The 21,746-nt window shown below is 37.9% G+C and overlaps 1 protein-coding gene across 2 annotated transcripts in view; it reads left to right on the forward strand.

The window, feature by feature from the left end:
• LOC150078536 (pseudouridylate synthase TRUB1-like) overlaps nucleotides 1-14,023 on the forward strand; it is an 86,417-nt gene extending 72,394 nt beyond the window's left edge. For both annotated transcript variants that reach the window (XM_090384817.1, XM_090384818.1), the window contains exon 7: nucleotides 13,830-14,023. In XM_090384817.1, the coding sequence (XP_090240943.1) occupies nucleotides 13,830-14,023 (194 nt within the window). The remainder of the gene's footprint in view (nucleotides 1-13,829) is intronic.
• The last annotated feature ends 7,723 nt before the right edge of the window (nucleotides 14,024-21,746 follow it).

The raw sequence follows: 21,746 nt of genomic DNA on the forward strand, positions 1-21,746 counted from the left end.
GAGTCATTCAGATTTTCAGCTACTGTGACATCGTTATCAACTCCTAAAAATTCGTCAAGAATAATTTCTCCACTGATCAAACCTCGCTTGGAACTCTTCCCACGATTGCTCGATGTCTTTTAGTAGTTCATCCCTCTCATCTCTGTTAATTAGCGTTTTAGCAAAACCTGCTTATGTGAAACAATTCTTAATTTTTGTTTCCATCACATCTTGACTCCACACTTTCGTCAACTCTGCTATGCACATCCACAAATCTATAACAAAATCTGTAGGTTGGTTAGTTTCTAATCTCTATAATTTTTTTCAGTATGCACCTTTGGTAGTGCATTTTCAAATTCTTGATAATGCCTTGGTCCATTGGCTGCAGTTAAGATGAATTATTCAGAAGGAAGAAAACAAGCTTTACACTTGTAAGTTTCGAAATTACTGAGTAAAGGTGGGCAGGGCAGTTGTCGACAGTCAAGTCGATTTTTCTGTTTTCTTTCATCTTTCTATCGAAATTTAAAATCCATTGCTCAAAAATTTTGCTTGTCGTTCAAGGTTTTTTGTTGTAGTTGTAATCCAACTCTAATGACTTTACTCCTTTGAAACATTGTGGTTATTTACTTTTGCCTATTACTAAAAGCTTTCAGTTTTTCATTACCAGCCATATTTGCAACCAAGAATGTAATTCTCTCCTTACTATTTTTACCGCCCAAACATTTATCGCTTTTAAAAATCGGTGTCTTGTTTGGTAAACATTTAAAAAATAGACATGTTTCATTTAAAAAATAGACACGTTGAATGTGTCTTTGAACTCGTAGTCCTCCATAATTTTTTTCAAGACTGTTTCTTTCCAATGGGTATAGTCTTCTTTGTTTGCAACTCCACTTTCATCAGAAATAACTTTTTTGAGCAAGCCATGACGCTCTTTAAATTTGTCCAGCCAACCAGAACTGGCTTGGAATGTTTTGTGCTCCAGAAAAGATGCTTACCCCATAGCCTTTTTTTTTATTAATAGCATTGATATTGGCACGTTTTGGTCTCGAATCAACTTCATTCACTTAAAAACTGCTTCATTTACATCTTTCCAAAGGCATAATTTCACACACTTCCAAATGGGTCACGTTTCCTCAAACAGTTTGAGAATCGAACAGTGTTTTTCAGAATGGTTGACACACTATTGGCAGGGATATCAAATTTTAAAGCGATTTCTTTTTTTTTAATGCTGCGATCTACACTATTAAGCACTTCCACTTTTTCACACTACACTCAAGGATTTCTTCTTAGACACTATAAGGTTACTTGCACAGCAGTTAAAACAAAGCTGAAATTAGGGACCACTTGTAGTTACCATGTAAACAGAGATAGCTGAAATTTAGTGAAAGTTGTGGATGACTCATTTCTTTGAAACAACAGATGAATTTAGCACTAGCATCAGTAGAGGCATATGATGCAAGAAAGCAAGCTCATGCAGCATCAGCCAAAAAAAAAAAAAAACCTGATCCCATTTCATCCCTCCGTTCATTCCAAATACCTGTCCAGGTCAGCCTTAAATTTATTTAGACTATCGACTTCCACAACAAAGAATGGAAGTCTGTTCGTTCCACCAACCAACTACCCTCTGGCTAAAGGCAAACTTCCACACATCTATCCAATTTGAATAGATGGCAATTTGAATTTATGACCTCTCAAGTGATTATTCTGAGCAAGAGGAAGAATCCCATCAGCAGTGAGCATGCTCAAACCATTCAAGGCTTTATACACAGTCAGATCACCTCGCAGGTGATCTGACTGTGCTTGCAAATTACAGTGTCTCCAGACACTGTAATTTGCAAAACTTAAGCCTTTCTTCGTAAGAGCAATCCTTTGTTCCATTCACTAATCTTGTTGCTCTTCTCTGTACTCGTTCCAACAGCTCTACATCCTTCTTAAAATGAGGCCTCCAGTACTCAAGGTGTGGCCTGACCATTGCCTTATACAAGAGGATAATCACCTCCTTATCCCTGCTAGAAAAATTGCTATATATTATTGAAAACTTCAATATCTGCCTACACAATTACCCCCAGGGTCCTTTTCATTCTCTACCACTGTCAGTGTGGTACCACAGAGTTGATACATTACTCTGGGATTACTACTTCCCATATGTAGTACTTTACATTTGTCAATGTTAAACTTCATTTGCCACCTCTCAGCCCATCTGCTCAACTTTTCTAGATCGTGTTGCAGCAGTGTACTGTCATTAACAACCCTGCTAACCTTCGTATCGTCTGCAAACTTGGACATTAAGCCTGATATACCATCATCAATATCATTTATAAATACAGAAAACAACAATGGACCGCTGACCAGCTTCGATCCAGCAAAATATGTCGATTCGTGGTTGCTTCGGAAACGTCATTCAGCAACCGACACACACAAAGAAGTCGACACAAAAAACCGGTAGAATTTAGACGTTGGTTATAATTTGGCGGCATTGTTAAGGGGTGTACTCGGTCGATTTAGTGAGAGAGAGGGGGGAGATTGAAGACTGGGGAGGAAACAGATAAAAACAGAGAAACAGAAGTCGGCACAGGGTGTCGGATGAAACAGATAAACAGAGAAACAGAAGTCGGCACAGGGTGTCGGATGAAAACTTAATAAAAATTTGGAATAGTCTACAAAAATTTTATTATAAAATTATTTTTACTTATTATTTTTAGGGGCCATAGTCTACATCATAGTATCCAATCAAATTGATCAGGCAGGACTTTCCCTTAACAAAACTATGCTGTGTCCGTGCTATAACCGAAGTCTTGTCTAGATGATCCTACAGTGCTTCTTTAGCCAGTGCCTCCATTAATTTTCCTGCAACAGAAGTTAAACTAACAGGTCTATAATTACTTGTGTTGTTCTTTGATCCACCTTTGTGAATTGGGGTCACATTTGCACATCTCCAGTCCATGGGTACCTCCCGAGTCCAAAGAAGCGCTCATAATTATGGCTAAGGGTTTGCTTATTTCCTTTGCTGCCTCCTTTATTATTATTATTATCAATTTATTTCTCTGTTAAAGAAACACCCCTGGGACAGCCATTGGCTAGAAGGGTGAAAGTTACATTCTGAGGTGTGAAACGGACCCATGAGCAAAAGGTTAGAAAGTTCGTGGGACGTTCACCCTGAAAGGTTGAATACAGAATTTTGGAATACATGAGTAATTATGATTTTATAATAGAATATTTACATTTTTGCCATCTTTAAACATCATAGAATATTTACATTTTTGGCATCTTTGAACATCATAGAATATTTACATTTTTGCCATCTTTGAACATAGAATATTTAATATTTGACATCATCTTAGGTTGGCATTTAGAATACCGAGAATATATAGTTTTTTGAGCCGAGTGGCTGTGCACTAGTTAAAGGAGATGATAGGAGTCGGCAAAGACTTGCAATCTGTAGGCTTTTTTGTTACAGATCTTTTCCGGTTCAATTCTTAGTTCATTGAAGAGCTATAACTGGAGTCTTGTCTAGATGATCCTGCAGTGCTTCTTTAGCCAGTGCCTCCATTAAATTGTGTTTGCTAAAAAGCGACTTAGACTGTCCAGATTTTTTAATTTGCTTTGAAAAGGATGTCTTGTTTCAGCAATTCTGGTGGCTTCTCGACGAGAGTGAAACAAGCCGTCAATACTGGGAGCGTTTAATCTTTCTGTTAGCAGTTGGGCTAATGTGAAAACGTTTCTTGTGTTGATTGTCTGTTTCCAGGGAGGAATGCTCAGATCGAAAAGTAGGGTGGCTGTAGAGATAGTAAATGGGTGATTCGAGATTCTGTTCAGCCATCTCAAGAGCCAGTATTCAATACTAAGGGAATGCTTTCAGGTTGCTAGGTGGGGCAGAGGACGAAATCTGTGATGCATACAGTTGGATGGGAAGTATACATTTCAAGATATACTTTTTGACAAGATCTGGGTTTCTAATGCCAATTAATTCCTGTTTGGCAGCCCAGAGCACTGCATATGTTTTAGCTTTGATGTAATCAAAGTGCTCGGAGAATGTTAGTCCCTCATCCCATTTTAGGCCAAGGTCTGCGTGTGATTTAAACTTTGGAACTTCGCATCCGCTTACCAGCATAGATATATTGTTCCTGCTCTTTTTCTTTGTAATTGTCATCTGGGCAGATTTGCTTGGGTTTATACGTACTCCAATACAATCGAGATAGTGCTCCAGTTCATTTATTGTGTTATTGGCTCATTGATTTGATTGCTTAATTTGTTGTAGATCTTTAGATTTGACGAAGAATTTCAGGTCATCAGCATACGTAATAAAGTTGTCTTTATGGGATGCAAAAAATGGTTCCAGAGCTGCAGCAGATAACAGTGAGGAGAGAAAGCCTCCCTGCGAAATGAAATAATGGGCAATAAAATCGTCATTATAGATTATGAGGCATCTTTCCTTTAGAATGCTACATAAAATCTTCAGGAGATTGCCTTGTATTTTGAAGTAGAAAGATAAAATTTGTTCCAAAGCCATTATCGAGATATTGTCAAAAGCTGCGGATATGTCTAGGAAGATAATATCGAGCTGTTCCTTATTGTTCAGAGCTTTCTGCATCCGGAAAAGGATCTCAAGGAGATTTATGACGGTTGATCTTCCAGATAAGACAGAGTATAGGTGCAGAGGACGATGCCCGAAGCAGTGTTGGGTGAGGGCTGAGAGAAGGGTCTTCTCAAAAATTTTCAAGATGGTGCAACTTATGGCTATGGGTCTATAGGCTTTGGCATTTTTTGGTTTCTTTATTTTGGGAACGGGCCTGACTATGTAGCTGTTCCATATACAGGGAGAGTACTTTTTTTGAATGATTTTATTGAAAGTGTGATGCAACACCTCAATAATGTAAGGGCTGCTGATTTTTGCTATGAAAAGAGGGAAGTTATCAGGACCAACAGTTGCTTTATTAGGAAGTTCATTTATGGCTTTCATGAGGTTTTCTTTGGTAATTGTGATGGTTGTTACAGGTGTCTTTTTTAGTATGTTTGAAACAGATTCTTCTTTTTCTACGATTCGGTGAAGGAGATCAGTTATTCTCTTCCTGTTTTCTTCTGTTGCTAATTGGTTGGGCACAGGAGATTGTCCAAATGCCTTCTTGGACCATTCGGTAAATACCTCAGCAGTCATGAGACCCTTTTTTCTGTTATACCGAATGATCCTTTTTCCTTGTTTGAGCTCTGATAGTACATCTGCGTAATGTGCTTGTCTTTTCAGCTTTATAAAGTGAGCACTCTCGTTTTTGTACAGAATGCGGTCATTAGGATGTCCTGTCTTTAGCCACTTCCTGTAAAGTCTTTGCTTTTTACGAAAGACATATTTTAACTATGGATTAAACCAGTTTTTGGATTTCCCGGTTATCCTTATGACCTTCGATGCTCCTTCATAGGCAATTTTTGTGAGCTTTAGGGCCAGTAGCTGGAGAGCTTCCTCTGCCGGCTTCGTGCTTAGTTCTTGCCATTTGTATTCTCAATGTTCTTTGAGAATGATGTTTGGCTTGATGTATTTTAAAGAAAAGGTCATTCTGTGCATGCCGTAAAAATTTCCGCCGTCTATCTGATTGGTTCCAGCAACATTAAGTGTGGTCTCTACAGCTATGGGATTGTGGTCTGACTTAAAGCGAAACAAGTTATCTGCTAATCTAATGCTGAGTGTATTGTAATAGACAACATCTAACCGCTGATTCGCTCTAGTTGCTGGAGTAACCAGCTGTTTCAGATTTAGTTGTGCAAGAATAGAGTCAAGATTTCTTTTTGCGTCGGTATGTTTTGGAATTGGCATGTCAATATCTCCTAAAAGAATCGTATCTACAGCTGGATTGAGGTTAATGGTAAGCCATGCAAGGAGTTCATTTCTTGAATCTCTGGTGTGCTCAGGAGGCAGATATATAAGGCAGATTTGTAATTTTATTTTCCCATTGAAAAAGGTAGCACAGGTGGCTTAAATTATCTGATTTGGAGAGGTGTTCCTTTGAAGACTGATATTCATCTTTGTACAGGATCATGGTTCCTGTTTTTCATGGATCATGGTTCCCTGTTTATCAGTTCTTCCAGTACCAATACATTTGTATCCAAGCGGATTAGTGAGATTGTTAAGTTGTCTGTTATTGCATAACCACATTTCCACAAGGCAAATGTAGTCAAAGTCAGCCATCATCATGCAGGTTTGTAGCGCGGGAAGCTTGTTGGAAATGCTTCGAACATTCTGGAATAAACACCGCAGGCTGCCAGTCCCCTGTCTCAGAGAATGGGGAGGATTTGGTTGCTACTGTGACGTTTCAGAAGGGCTATTTGATCTTATCCATCTATCCCTGTATGGTTTGACCAGTGAACTTGCTGGCCAGTTCTGAAAATTCAGTAGCAACGAGGACTGTTCCATTGGGCACGTGACAACAAATGAGGCGTAAACAGGATGCCTCGTCTTTAATTGTTTAACTTCCACTGTTAATCCAAACTCAGTTTTACACACATCTTTAATGTTACTGGGCTGCATTGCAGGGCCTAATCTGGTGATAAAAATCTTCTCTTGTGTAGGAACAGCTGTAATATTATATTTGGCCAGCCTATTCAAATCTCGGTTGGATGTGCTACGAACATCAGTACTGCAACTCTTGCCAATAGAAAAGCAAGGTGTTGTGCACTGCCAGACATTATTACCAGTAGTGTGGGTCCCATTCGTGGTGTTGCCACTTGTTTCTGGCAAAGGCAAATGCGTAATACTATTGGAACTGGGGTCGTGCAGTCTGTAGGATACTTCTCCTGTCCTGTTTTTTTCTTTTAAGTTTTCGCTGATGATTTGTTCAGCAGTGATTGAACTGAAAGCAGGTTGAGGAGGATATGATGATGGGACGTGAGAGGGATGGAGCCTCTGAGGCAGCCGAGCTGTGGCAGTTTGCTCCATCTTCTTGTATATTCCGAGTGGCACTTGCCAAACCGCTGGACTGACAACTGGCTTTGTTATGTGTGGGGGGAGTGTAGTTGACCTCACGATGCCGAGAGCAATCAGCTGCTTTGCTAATATTTACACCTGGTTGATCACTGGATGACTGAGGGGAAGAAGGGGGGCCTGTAGCCTTATTCTTCATGCGGGTGTGATTTTCCAGGCTATCCATCTTCTCCACCAGTCACTTTACACTGTGTAGGATTTTGAGATTTTGCTCTTTAAGCTGGTTGTTTTCTTCTTGCAGGGCGGATATGAGTTTATAGATGGAAAGTAATTTGTCGGAGAAGTTTGCAGAGATCTCAGCACTAAACTGCTGTAAGATAGATTCCATGGACTCGCTGAGCATCTTTGTAAGCTTATTTTTAGCAACTGTAACTAGAGGTGATGTTTCAGCTTGCTGCCTTGTGTGAGACGTTAGTATTCCATGCCCGCAATTTTCTGGGCAAGCATCACATCCAAGAATATCTAGAATTGAGTCTTCAAGTATGGAGGCGTTGTTTTGGTCTGCAGCCTTGCAGAAAGAGAGGGATGTTTCCGTTACTTCAGACAAAATTTGCTCTGTAGTTTGAATGTCTTCAACCGCATTTATCAGATCAGTTGATTCTTTCGAACTGTCTTGTTGTTTTGCACACGAAAGTCAAATAAAATTTTGTTTCTTTGCTTTGCTAAGCTTTTTAATATTCAGGAAGGTGCAGCAGCCTCCAAAAAACTGGTCACAAATAATACATTTAATTGTAAGAATCTCAACTTTTAGACATACGCTACAAATTTTTTCAATAGGCACGCTGATAACTTCAGCCATTGTCACTATGGGGGAGAAGGAAACACAATGCTCACTCTTAGTTAGCTCTGTTGGGGGGTGGGTTGTAAATATCAACAGATGCTGATTATTGTGTTATTTACAGAAGCTCTTTCTGATGCCCTGGGCCATCCTTGGCCTTGTACGAGAATTATCTTAACAGTGGTTGTTCAAGAACTATATGCAACGAGCCAAAGGCAAGCAATATGCGATATTAATAATGTAAAAAGATGCTTTACCTGAAAGAGCGAAATGAAAAAGGACATCACAATTGGAGAGGGCCCCCTTCTGGCAATCCAAGAGTATAAGGTGTTGTTGGGTTACTCATACTTAAGCATAAAAACTGAAAGATTTAACATGAGCAAATTCTTGCACCGCCACTGCACGTGACCGTAACGTTCCACTTTAATATAACTGGATAGATCCTATCCACCCCGGGTGCCTTTTTTATGTTTATCTTCAACAATTTCTCCTCCACTTTCCTCTCAGTTATTACAAAATCATCTAGCTCACTGCCAAAGTTTAATTCAGCAGGATCATCAACAGTTGAACTATCAATATCCAGTGGACCAATCTGATTCATCCCTTTCCTTCTAGAATTTACATAGGTAAAGAACTCTTTGCTGTTTTTCTTTGTATCTTTTGCCAAATATTTCTCATAATCTGCCTTTGCCTGCCTAATCTCCTTTGTGACTTGGTTACAGACCAGCTTATATCTATCATAGGCTTCCATGTCATCCATTAATTTATATGTATCCCATGCATTTTTATTCTCTGCCATATGTTTCATTAATTCATCTGACATCCATTTAGGCCTAAATCTTGAACAATATTTCTTAGTTGGTAGCTTCCAAGATAATTTTGGTAACATCATCAGTTGGTCCCACCATATAGAATTTAAATACTGTCTCAGTGTCTCAGACCACCGTAGCCACCTTTATGAAAGCAAAAACCCTTCCCTTTACCCCTGATGGTAGTTACCTCTTTGAGTAAATCCCACTTCAGAAGACTGTGATCACTGCCAACTAGTGGTTCCTTTATTTGCAGATTCTTAATGGATGAAGAATCACTACTGATAATCAGATCAAGAGTATTACTCCCTCTAGTTGCCTCCCGAACATGCTGATGTAGAAAACAATCATCCAATAAATCCACAAAAGCCTTGCTAGTGTGTGAGTGACCAACCCACAATTTCCAGTCAATATCTGAGAAATTAAAACCCTCCATTATAAGACTCTCTGATTTATAATTTCTAAGATAAAGGGAAATCACTCTTTCCTAATTCTCTAATAGGATGCTTATGGTAGAAAATAGGTTGACCAGAGCCAATGCCTGCATCGGGAATCTGCCTTAATCTTTGCCAAGCTCACAACTGACAGCTTACAAGCTTACAGTTGACAGCTGACCAATGGGACTTCTCGGCATAGTAGCATATAAGTTGTATAGGTTTTACTTCTTTTTAGCAATTGCTGACCCACTGCTGGGCAAAGGCTTCTTCCAAACTTCCATCTTTTTCTATCCTGCACCGTGATTGGCTAGTTTCCTCCTGCAGGGTTTTACAGGCACCATTAAATTGTAAAATGTTTTAGCTCATAATTTGTGGAATTTTAAAGCCTTTAACTATTGAAAGCTAAAGGGATTAATGTTTAATCCTTTTAGCTCTTAATTTGTGCTTTATTGCCTAAAGGCCAGAGGTGGGAACAATGCATACCCAGGTCTCTCAAAATCAGTTTGTTATATGGAAATTTTCTTCGTTATACAGAAACTATTTTCAATGTATTAACAAGGGTGGAAATCAAAAAAGTTTGTTACATAGAAAATTTCGCTATATGGAAGTTCGTTAAAAGGTATGACTGCATATGTGTTTCCCTCCTCATAATTAACCTCAGTGGGTTCGATGCACTCTCTTGCTGCTGTCCTTAGAATTACTGTATACATGCTATCAGCTCCAGGAGGTTTACTCACTTTTAGTCTTGAAAGTTTTTGTAATAAATAATATGAACTTTCAGTATCACCAATTTCATGCTTTCCAGCTTCACTTGTGCAGTTTCTCCTCACCATGAAGGGTCTTCTGTAAGTATCAATTCAAAGTTATCTATAGCTTTCCCGCATCCATTCTTTGCTAGCCAAACCTTAACCTTTTCTGTAATATTGTTACAGATCAGTTTGTAGCTGTTAAAAGGTTTGATACTTTGTATTGCTCTGTAACTTTTCCACGACAGTTTTTTCGGTTCTGTTCTGTTAAACTGGTTAGTAGTACATTATTCATTCATCTCAGAATCCATCCTTCTTGTGCTATTTATTTTCAATGGTATATATGCTTCAAAGTCTTCTTGACCATAACGTTTGCTTTTTTTACCATAATTTTAATGTATTCACACTTTGAGCTATCTCTCCAATTGATAGAGGCAATGTAGCACCTTAATTGTCGTTATCTCCTTTTATGATAAATATGAAATGGATTCTAACTTCCTTAAATGAAATCACAAATTCAAAAAAAAAAAGCAATAAATAAGTACACTAAAAGAAATCAGTATTATCTATGCTAATTACCAAAAGCATTCAGATACTCTTCCTAATTTAGCACACAGTGTAGATGAGATCTGTGCAAAGCAGAAACAGGAATTGGTAATTACCATCAGCAGTTTGTCAACAGCTGCATCCTGAACTTTGCAAATTCAGCTGTAGCTGCTGTAATGAAAATATATAAGAACAAGTATAAATAAGTATGCACAAATGATTACTATGCCAAAAAAACTGACAGATGGTAATCACCATTTCCTAAGAAAGTAGTGAAAGCAAACCAAGCATGGTAAACATTACATTGGAACTACAGATATCCAACAATAATAAATGCATAAATGGTCCTTAAGAAATTGCATATTGTAGGTTTTCATGGCATCTTACTAGTATATTCCAGACATCATTTATGGTGATGGGTAGCCATATTCTTGGACCACAGAATGTGGAAACAAGTTCTATGGATCAGTGAGTGACTTTAAAGTCTTTTGCATAAAATGATCAAGTGTGGAGGTAGAGCATGTCTGGAGGACATAATCTGCTGTTTATTTCGTGATTTTAATGACCACCATCCATTTTAGGGATCCTCTTAAACACGTAAAAGGAGAAAATTAATAGAATCATTACATCACCCTCAGAACTGTAGTCTGCTAAATATATAGAGTCCATATTAGATTGTAGTCAGCCTCATAAACTTCTTTATGAGGCTGACTTAATTAACTGGAAGTAGAGGGGAAAATATTTTATTATCTGTTTAGCATTTCTGTTTCGTGTAAAAAATAGTTTGACTTTTTGACTTTGTTGAGAAGCTGACAGTTTGATTCTAAACCAGTGGCTTAACTTCTCTCAGTGCAGAATGTAGGAGAAAAACCAAAAAATTACAAATATTATATGGAATGTATGGCATACTTCAATACTTGTGATGGAAATCAAATAAATTTTGTATACTTTATTATGTTCAGTTTTAATCTTGGGGATGATTCTGCTCCATCAAAGACCGAAGCTGAGTATCAGTATTAAGGCTTTGCTCTACTTTGAGACCATTATTCATGATTCTGTTTAATTGCTAATATCTTTCGAAATTCTTGCTAATATTTCTGTATAGTATTACCTAAAAAGGCAAATCCACCTTACATTCTTATTTTTTTTAATGCAGACTTACATTCTCAATGTGATACAATAAAATTTAAAAAGATTTATTAAGAAGAACCATGGATAATGGTATTCGTCTCCAAGTATTAGTATTAGCAATGGCCACATGCAAGGAAGCCTATGGCTTTGCTGCACCAGCAAAAAAAAAGAATAATAATAATTAATAAGAGAAAAGGAAATAGACAACCTATGAATTTCTCTCCTCTAATAGGTAATTATCCAGCTGACCTTTGAATTTCCCCAAACTGTCAGCCTCTACCACCCATGTAGGTAACTTATTCCAGTAATATATAACTTGCTGGCTAAAATAAAACCTCTTTCAATGCAGCCTAAACATCTCCCCCATAACTTGAAATTATTGCTCCCTGAATTATATATAACCATGAAAATTTCATCCTCACTCATTTTGTTTATGCCTCTCAGAGCCTTAAACACCTCAATCAAGTTTCCTCTAAGGTGCCTAGTTTCCAAGCTCTGCAACCCACATATTCGAAGTCTTTCCTTATATGGATCCCCTTTTGCCGATCTCACCAGGCAAATTACCCGTCTTTGGACTCTTCAACACAATGTCTTTCTTTAGCTGCAGTCTCCATTCTTGAACACAGTATTTCAAGTGTGGTATAACAATAGCCTTATATAATGGGATTATGAGACCTTATCTCTACTAGCAATTGTTCGATAAAAAGTTGAATATAAAGTAAGGCCTTAATACTTGGCCTTGGTTTTCAGTGGAAGCAGAGCATTCTATCATGATACCCATGATAGAAACCAAATACAGTCGATTCTGGTTATTTGGGACACATCAGGACTAGTGCATTTTGGCCCAATTAAGCGGCTGCCCCAATTATCCAAAGTTTCACGTAAATAGTTAAAAATACAATGGAACCCCTGCTTTACAATTGGTTCATTGTACAATCAAATCACATTACGATGGACTCACCATAGTAAAGTACCGTTCACTATACGATGTGTAGTAAGCACTGGTCGTTGTGATCGCATTTGTGAATTGAATTTTAATTCTATTAAACAGCGATTCTAATTAGCAAAAATAGGAGGAATATTATCCACAGGCTATAAAAGTAAAGATATATTCACCACAGATTTACCCTTTATTACCTTACCAATTAAAAAATTAAATGATACGTGAAAATCGGAAGAATATATGTGATAATCGGAATAATTAATACGTACTGTAATATGTACATACTAGCTAGTTGACATTTCTGTTCACTGACATTTGTGGGTGGGGTTAAAATTTAAAACAGTAAAATGATAAGCAATCAATAACAAAGAACACGGCACACACAAATTGCAAGTAACACGATATGTGCAAGTGAGAACCAACTAACAAATTACGAAGCTTTAAAAATAGGAAGGAAGAGAAGATTCTGAAAATTAAGTTTTTTATATGATTGAAAATTTCATGGAAGTGGGTTATTATGGTGAAATGTGTAAACGCATTTCATCATAATAACCCACACAATTCCAGCTGTCGGTATCATCGCAAATTCAATAAGATCAAGTTTTCTATCCGTTTGTGATAGATTGCACTAACAGAAAAGCCCAGTAAACATGTGACTGCTAATTGTTTTTATTGTTTTATGGTTGTGATCTCCAGAAATCCGACCGTACCACATGGTTCGGTTGGAGACAGTTGTAGGGTAATATCCAGTGCTGCGATCTCCTCCCCCGATTAAACAGCATGTTGTCCCAATTAAGCAAATTAAACCCTGGCTGTATTGGGTTCTGTTTTTTAAGATTTTCCCCAAATAAACGGCAGCCCCTATTAAACGGTGGCCCAAAAATAACCAGAATCCACTGTATAATAAAGCGTATGAATTTTATTTGATTAGGAAAAAACTCTTTTGCATAAGGGTACAAAGCATATAATTTAAAACTCTTACAGAACAGCTTTCAAATTATTTCCTGAGGCCATTTCCCATTTTCCACTAGAATATGCAGTTGTATTTTTTCTTTATGCTTTGTCAGTCACCAAGGCCTATCACAGACATTCTTCCATTACAGTAGCTCTGCAGTCTCTAACAAAGTTACAGGAGCAGGTGACACTGAAACATTTAATAGGAAATGATGCAAACCTTACTGAGCTACTTTAATTATTTAAATCATATTCATTTATATCATAAATTTCATAATGCTTTGTACATGAACTGGCCTGAAGTGATCTCTGAATAGGCACATCTTAGTTATAATAGCCCTTGTACTGTTAAACAAGCATACAAACTTTCAGCAAACTCTCCACTGTGTCTCGTACAAATATATACCCTCTGCTGCATGCCTTTTCTATAGATATTTTTGTTTATTTAATAAATTTATTATTAATTTATTTATTGAATTATAAATAATAAATTATATATTTTTGATTGATGTTTGTATTCACTTTATTTTATCTAGCTCTCTCTACTACCACCCGAATTATTACATTGGAACGGATACAGCATGGACCATTCACCCTTGATGATGCTATCCCAAAGTATATGTGGTCTTGGCCAGTTATAAAAGAAGCCATTCTTAAGTCAGAGCTCAAATGTACTGAACATATTAACAGAGAATTACTAAAAATGAAAAAAGATGAATTTTTAAAATAATCAGTGGTTTCATTATATATTAAATGTTTAAGTCATCCACAGAAGAGCAAAAGATACTAAACACATTCTAGTTGGAAACTTTTCTTGATTTGCTGTGATTGCATATAATTTTTTTCTGTCAAATACAATATCCATTTTTCATTCTTTATAGAATATATTAATTAAAAGTATTTGGACACATAGGTAATTGCATAAATGGCCTTTTAATTCAAGGCCTAATGTGTAGTAGGTCTACCTTTGTGACTTATATGACAGCCTTAACTTCCTTAACATACTTTCAACCACCAGACTTCATCTCCTTTCTCAGTGATCTAACAGTATGTTATATTAGTATTAGTATTAGCAATGGCCACATGGTGCAAGGAAACCTATGGCTTATGCTGCACCAGCAAAAAAAAAAAATAATAATAATAATAATAAAAAAATAAATAATGATAATAAAATAACAAAAAAAATGAATAGCAATACTAAGAAGAAAATTTTTAAAAAATAATAATTAATAACAGAAAAGGAAATGGACAACCTGAGTGTTTCCCTTTTCCCATATCCAGCCGACCTTTGAATTTCCCCAAACTGTCAGCCTCTACCACCCATGTAGGTAACTTATTCCAGTCATTTATAACTCGCTGGCTAAAATAAAACTTCCTGCAATCCAGTCTAAACATCTCTCCCCCGTAACTTGAAATTATGGCCGCTAGTTCTAGAATCATTTATAACCATGAAAATTTCATCCTCATTCATTTTGCTTATGCCTCACAGAGCCTTAAAATCTGAGGAATAACCATTTATCACAATCCTCTGCCTCCTGCCCTGAAGCCACCGTGCTATCTATCTAAGGATTTTCCCTGTGATTCCAGCCTGTTCCAGCTCATAAAGTAACCCTCATGTGGGAACTGAGTCAAATGCTTTGCTGAAATCCAAATAAACAATGTCTAAATTATTCCCAAAGTCCAACTCTTCAGTGACCCTGTCAAAATAGCTAACCAGATTAGTTAAATATGATTTTCCCTTCGAAAAACCATGCTGAATATCCTTCAGAATTCCATTTATATCTAAATGATTCTGAATTCCAACTTTGATCATTGTCTCCATGATTTTTCTCTACTACAGAAGTTAGACTAACCGGCCAGTAATTTCCCACTTCAATCTTAGAACCGCCCTTATGTATTGGAGACACATTGGCACTTTTCCAATCCAAAGGAATCACTCCCAAGTCCAGTGATGCTTGCATAATTAGCCTCAATGCACTCATTTGCCACCTCCTTTAAGATTATATGGATATGCCATCAACCTCAGGAGCCTTACTGGGCTGTAGGCTCGAAAGTTTTTTTATTAAATAAACATGAAATTACAATGTCATTAATTACATTATTTCAACTCCACTCCCAGAATTTCACATTGACAAAAAAGGGTTTTTATTCTGTAAATATCGATACAAAGTAACTGTTGACTTCAGCTGGGGTATCTAATACCATTCCAAGTCCGTTACATAAGAGTTTAATCTGGTTTGTTCTTCTCTTCTTTGAATTTATATATGCGAAGAATTCCTTATCCCCCTCCCCTCTTCACCAGCGATTTCTCATAATCTGCCTTTGCCAACCTAACCTCTTCTGTGGCACTATTACAGATCAATTTCTAGCTGTTATATGCTTCTGTACTTTTTATTGCTCTGTAACTTTTTCATGCCGTCTTTTCCTGCTCAAATAATCTGGAAACTTCATTATTCATCCAACTTGGAATACTCGTGGAGTATTTTTTTTTAATGGTATATAAGCATTCCAGACTTCTGTGATTAATTTTTTAAAGGTATACCATTTCCTCAACGATGTCCATTTCCACTTGCACTCTGCCAAACCCCCCACTCTTTTCCTCTTGTATATTAACGACCTTCTTCCATTGACTGGAAATCCTATCCTTAGTTTTGCTGATGATAGCACATTGCATTCTACTTTCCATTTAGAGAAACCTTGCTCAATCAGCTTCAACTTCTCGAAAATCTGCTACCATTCCTTAAATGCCAATCTTTAGGTAATTCTCCAGTGGGGCAAAGACAACTTAGTTGATTTCAATCCTAAAACTCAGTCTTGTTTTATATATTGCAAAAGGATTCTTCTGCTCCAATGCTTATCTTTGGTGACACTATGATTTCTAGGCAAGTTGATATATCTCTTTTCTTGATTACCCTGACTTCTAATCTCTCTTCGCACATGCACATTACAAATATTGCTTCCTCTGTATCTAAAAAACTTGGTTTTCTCTTTCGCTGTCAGTGTTACTTTTCTTCCAAACAGCTGTTCACTCTGTACAAATCACAAGTCTGCCCTACCAGTGAATATTGTTCCCACATTTGGGGAGTGAATATTGTTCCCACATTTGCCTCCAAAACCTCTCTCAGGCTTCTTGATTCCATTCAGAAGAGGGCAGTTAGATTAATTAATGACTCATCTCTCCGCTCGATGTCTCATAGACGTACTGTTTCTGCTGCATGCCTTTTCTACAGATACTTCCATGAGCACTGTTTTTCTGAATTGGCTTCTATAATTCCCGTTCTCTCTTTCAAAACAGTCCGACCGCGTGACGCCACCAGCCAACATCCATTTGCTGCATGTTGGCTGCTAAGAAAAACAGCAAGGATTTCTTTACTCACATAAACTCTAAAAGGAAGGGGATAAATCAGATTGGCCCACTTGATATAGATGATTCAACTGTTAATGATCCTGCTCAGATAGCAAACAAACTGAATGAGTATTTTGCATCTACATTCTCACATGAGTTAAGTTTTGAAAATGCCAGAAGGTTATCAAATTATAGCAGGGTGCTTAATTGTTTTCTAATAACTGAGAACAAAGTGGAGGAGAAATTGTTGAAGTTACACATAAGAAATGCATCTGGGGTAGATGGAATCTATCCAGTTATATTAAAGGAGGTGGCAAAGTAAGTAAGCAAATTCTTAGCCATAATTATAAGATTATTCTTAAACTGAAGAGAGGTTCCCACGGACTGGAGACGTGCAAATGTATCCCCAATTCACAAAGAGGGATCGAATTGTGACACGAATAATTAGTCCAGTTATTTTAACATCTATTCCGGGTAAAATAATGGAGTCGCTGGTTAAAGATGCATTGCAGGATCATCTAGACAAGACTGCAGCAATATTTCAGACATAGCATGGGTTTGTTAAGGGAAAGTCTTTTTGGAAAATTTGATAGGATATTATGATGTAGTTACAGAGGAACTGGATGCAAAAAATAATTTTTGATATTATATACTTGGATATCAGGAAAGCTTTTGACACTTGCGCATGGAAGACCATTCTACCAATTGGAGCAGAATGGTATTAAGGGTAAGTTGCTACAATTTATAAAAGGATGGTTGAGTGGGAGAAGACAGAAGGTGGTAATCAATGGGTGCTGCTCTTCGTGGATTAATATTAGTGGAGTCCCACAGGGTTCAGTGTTGGTCCACTGGTTTGTATATTTATCAGTGATATTGACGAAGGGATATCAGGCTTAGTGTCGAAGTTTGCAGATGATACAAAGGTTGGCAGGGTTGTTAATGACAGTAATGGCGGTATGCTACTGCAACAGGATCTACAAAATTTGGGAAGATGGGCTGAGAAGTAGCAACTGAAGTTTAACATTGATAAATGAAAAGTACTGTATATATGCGTAGAAATAACCCCAGAGAAACGTACTGTGTGGTACTACACTTAAGGTGGTAGAAAATAGAAAGGACATGGGAGTAATTGTGCAGTCAGATATGAAGTTTTCTGAACAATGCAGACAGGCTGCCAGAGCAAGTCATGGGGTTTTGTCAATGATACACAGGAATTTTGCTAGCAGGGAAAAGGTGATTGTCCCTCTGTATAAGGCAATGGTCAGGCCATGCCTTCAGTACTGCTTACAGATCTAGAGGCCTCATTGTAGGAAGGATGTAGATTTGCTTGAGCATGTATAGAGAAGGGCAACAAGATTGGTGAGGGGAATGGAGGGATCTCTTACCAAGAGAGGCTTAAGTTCTGCAAATGAAGCGGCTGGAGACTAGACACATGTGAGGTGTGTAAGGCCTTGAATGGGTGGAGCACGCTGAATTCTGTTGGGATTCTTCCACTTGTTCAGATTACGAACCTAAGGAGGCATAAATTCAATTTGAGGAAAGACAGCTGTAGAATAGATGTGTGGAAATTTGCCTTTAGCAGTGGGTGGTTAATTGCTGGAACAAACTTTCAACTGTCATGGAAGTTGATAGGTTAAATAAATTTAAGGAAGAACTGGACAAACGTTTAGATGGAATGGTTGTGTGAATTTTTTTATTTTATTTATTTTTATTTTTTTATTTATTTTTGGCTGATGCTGCATAAGCTCATATGGTTGCTTACGATTACTATTATTACTGTCCAACTTCACACTCACATAACCAACTTTTCACCTTCCTCGTTTATTCATTCAATTGCCATTTTCTGGAACAAACTTCATACGTATTTCTTGAATATCCTGAAAAAGGCCTCTGAGGTTGGGAAAATTCATATTTTAGTATTAAATCAGCTCACACCAACCATAAGAATAAGCATTTACTGTAACTAGAATATTTATTTACATATTAAAATAAAATAAATATATACAAAAAACTGCTATTATATTAAATATACATGTAAAAACATTAAAACTGTGATAAAATCCTTGAGATAAAATACACTAAAATAAACCGGATTAAAAGCGATAAAAACGATAAAAATCTCTGGAGCTTTCGGAAGCTTGCGCTCCCTTCCTCAGCAGTAACAAAACTTCCTGCAGCACGTCCATATATAACAGGCTCACGGTACCTATACACGTGGTGCAGTCGGCGCATGGTCTGAACTGGAAGCGGAAATAGCTCGGGAACGTGTTAAGCAAAACCGTTCATCCGTACTTAGGATAATAGTTTCAAACAGAGGATGCATACGCATACCTCTGTCCCTATTCATAATATTGTGGTCGGATGAACAGATTCGTAGACTCTCGAGCCATTTACGGTTCCAGAACCCATGCGCTCGATCCATGATAACCGCATCCTCTGGGGAAATTTGATGCTGCTTCTCCCAAAAATGTTCGGCCACAGCAGATTTATTGTAATCAGCGGTTTTTATAGCATTTGCATGCTCCCCCAGACAATCCTTGAGCCGTCGTTTTGTCTCGCCCACATAACATTCCCCACAATCCGGGCATTCTATCCTGTATACTACTCCACTACTCAGGTCCTTTGCTATTGGGTCTTTTACCTGAGACAACACAGTGTGCAACCTCCGCCCGGGAAGCTGCACACATCGTGTTTTATAGCCCCGCAAAATTCTAGCGAGATGCTCAGTAACGCCCGGATAGTAAGGAATGTATGCGGTAGCGACAGGAACAAACGGTTCCTGACGGTTAGACTCTATTCCTCTACTAAATCTGTCTATGATCCTCTGGGGGTATCCGCATTTTCTAAGGTCTGCTGTGACCCGTCTAATTTCACATTCTTTGTCCTCAGAGGTGGTGCAGTGTGACCCTGCTCTATCTAGTAGAGCTTTCACTACACTTCTTATGCTGCCCAGCTTGTGCTGAACTATAATGGGTGTACTGGCCTCTGCACATAGGTTTTTTAAACACAGAAGTTTTTAGCCTAGCGCCTACCCTAGAGACCAGTACATCCAAGAAAGGAAGGGTACCTCCTGTTTCCACCTCTGAGGTAAATTGTATAAATTGGGAGAAGCTATTAAGCCAATGGAGTGCATCATCCTCTCTCCCCTTCTGGACCACGGTAAAGGTATCATCAACATACCTTTTCCATTTCTTTATGGGAAACTGACATCCACTAAAAACCCTCTCCTCTAACTCCTCCATGGCCAGATTGGCCACGATGGCGCTAATAGGAGATCCCATGGCTGTACCGTGAACCTGTTTGTACATAACACCTTGGTACACCATAGTGGTGCTGGCCAGACAAAGTTCCACACCCGAACAAATATCCTCTACGTTTAAAAGCGATCTACTACCCAAAGAGACATCATTACTCAAAGATCTTCTAACACAATATATTCCATGTTTAATTGGAATGCATGTGAATAGTGACACCACATCAAAAGAAATCATGCTCTCGTTTTCATTTACAGTCAAATCTTTCACAAAATTCACAAATTCTTTACTGTCTTTTATGACATAGTTGGACTGGCCCACTATAGGCGAAATCAATTTAGCCAAATACCCTGACAAAGCATATGTGGGGCTTCCTATAAATGATACAATAGGTCTGAGTGGGACTTCTGTCTTATGAGTTTTTGGAAGTCCATAAAACCTCGGGAGTTGACATCCAGTAGCATGTAAGAACCAAAAGGTCTCCCTGGAAATCTTCTCTGCCTTTAACCAATCCTGTACCAGTTTATTAACTCGCCGCTCTAGGCCAACCAACGGGTTTCTCTGAGTAACTTTATACGTATTATTGTTCTGTAAAAGGTCCATTGCTTTTTTGTGATAGTCTTCTTTGTTTAGGACAACCGTCGATCTGCCCTTGTCCGCAGGTAAAACCACAATTCCATCGTCTCTTCTCAGTTCATTCAAGGCCTTTCTTTGACTAAAGTTAAGATTCGGAGATACTTTCTTTACCTGGCTCAAAATAACGGCAGATTTAACCCGGATCTCATTAGCTAGGGCCTCCGGTAGCTTGCTGATGGCCCGTTCAATACCCATTGCTATCTCCGCAATGGGAGGTTTGGGAGGTACAAGCGTAAACTTAGGACCTAAATTTAAAACTCCCTCTTGCTCTTCCGTAAGTTGCCTATTACTCAAGTTGTAAACAAAATTAGTACTTCTATCTGTACGTTGTACTGTACCTTCTCCCAGCAACCTATTAAACTTCATAATCTGCCTCTGTCTATAGGTGTCTGCTATCCTAATAACTTTATCCAAAACTAATCTTCTAACGAGAGCCAAATGTCTAGAAGATACACTACTACTAATAACATCCAAGTACATACCTATATGCCTCCTAGTATCTCTTAACTCCTCATGTAACTTACGGATCCAAATATTCATGATCTTCTTTTGATAACACAAAGTAACCCACTTTAGTCGGTCATCCTGAAATGGTGTTTTGACTCTAAAGCCATATGGTATAAGTCCATGCGTTTTGCATCGATGCGCAAACCTTAGATGCTGCTTCTGTCTGGCCTCTTTTATACAATACTTTTGATATTGTCGGACGTGTTGCACTACAAATTGGCCATAGCTGCTAACAATATCCTGAAAAAGGCCTCTGAGGTTGGGAAAATTCATATTTTAGTATTAAATCAGCTCACACCAACCATAAGAATAAGCATTTACTGTAACTAGAATATTTATTTACATATTAAAATAAAATAAATATTTACAAAAAACTGCTATTATATTAAATATACATGTAAAAACATTAAAACTGTGATAAAATCCTTGAGATAAAATACACTAAAATAAACCGGATTAAAAGCGATAAAAACGATAAAAATCTCTGGAGCTTTCGGAAGCTTGCGCTCCCTTCCTCAGCAGTAACAAAACTTCCTGCAGCACGTCCATATATAACAGGCTCACGGTACCTATACACGTGGTGCAGTCGGCGCATGGTCTGAACTGGAAGCGGAAATAGCTCGGGAACGTGTTAAGCAAAACCGTTCATCCGTACTTAGGATAATAGTTTCAAACAGAGGATGCATACGCATACCTCTGTCCCTATTCAT

The sequence above is a fragment of the Mastigoproctus giganteus genome, chromosome 11 (assembly GCF_048544385.1).
Source record: "Mastigoproctus giganteus isolate SK-2022 chromosome 11, ASM4854438v1, whole genome shotgun sequence".
In the NCBI taxonomy this organism is placed as follows: domain Eukaryota; kingdom Metazoa; phylum Arthropoda; class Arachnida; order Uropygi; family Thelyphonidae; genus Mastigoproctus; species Mastigoproctus giganteus.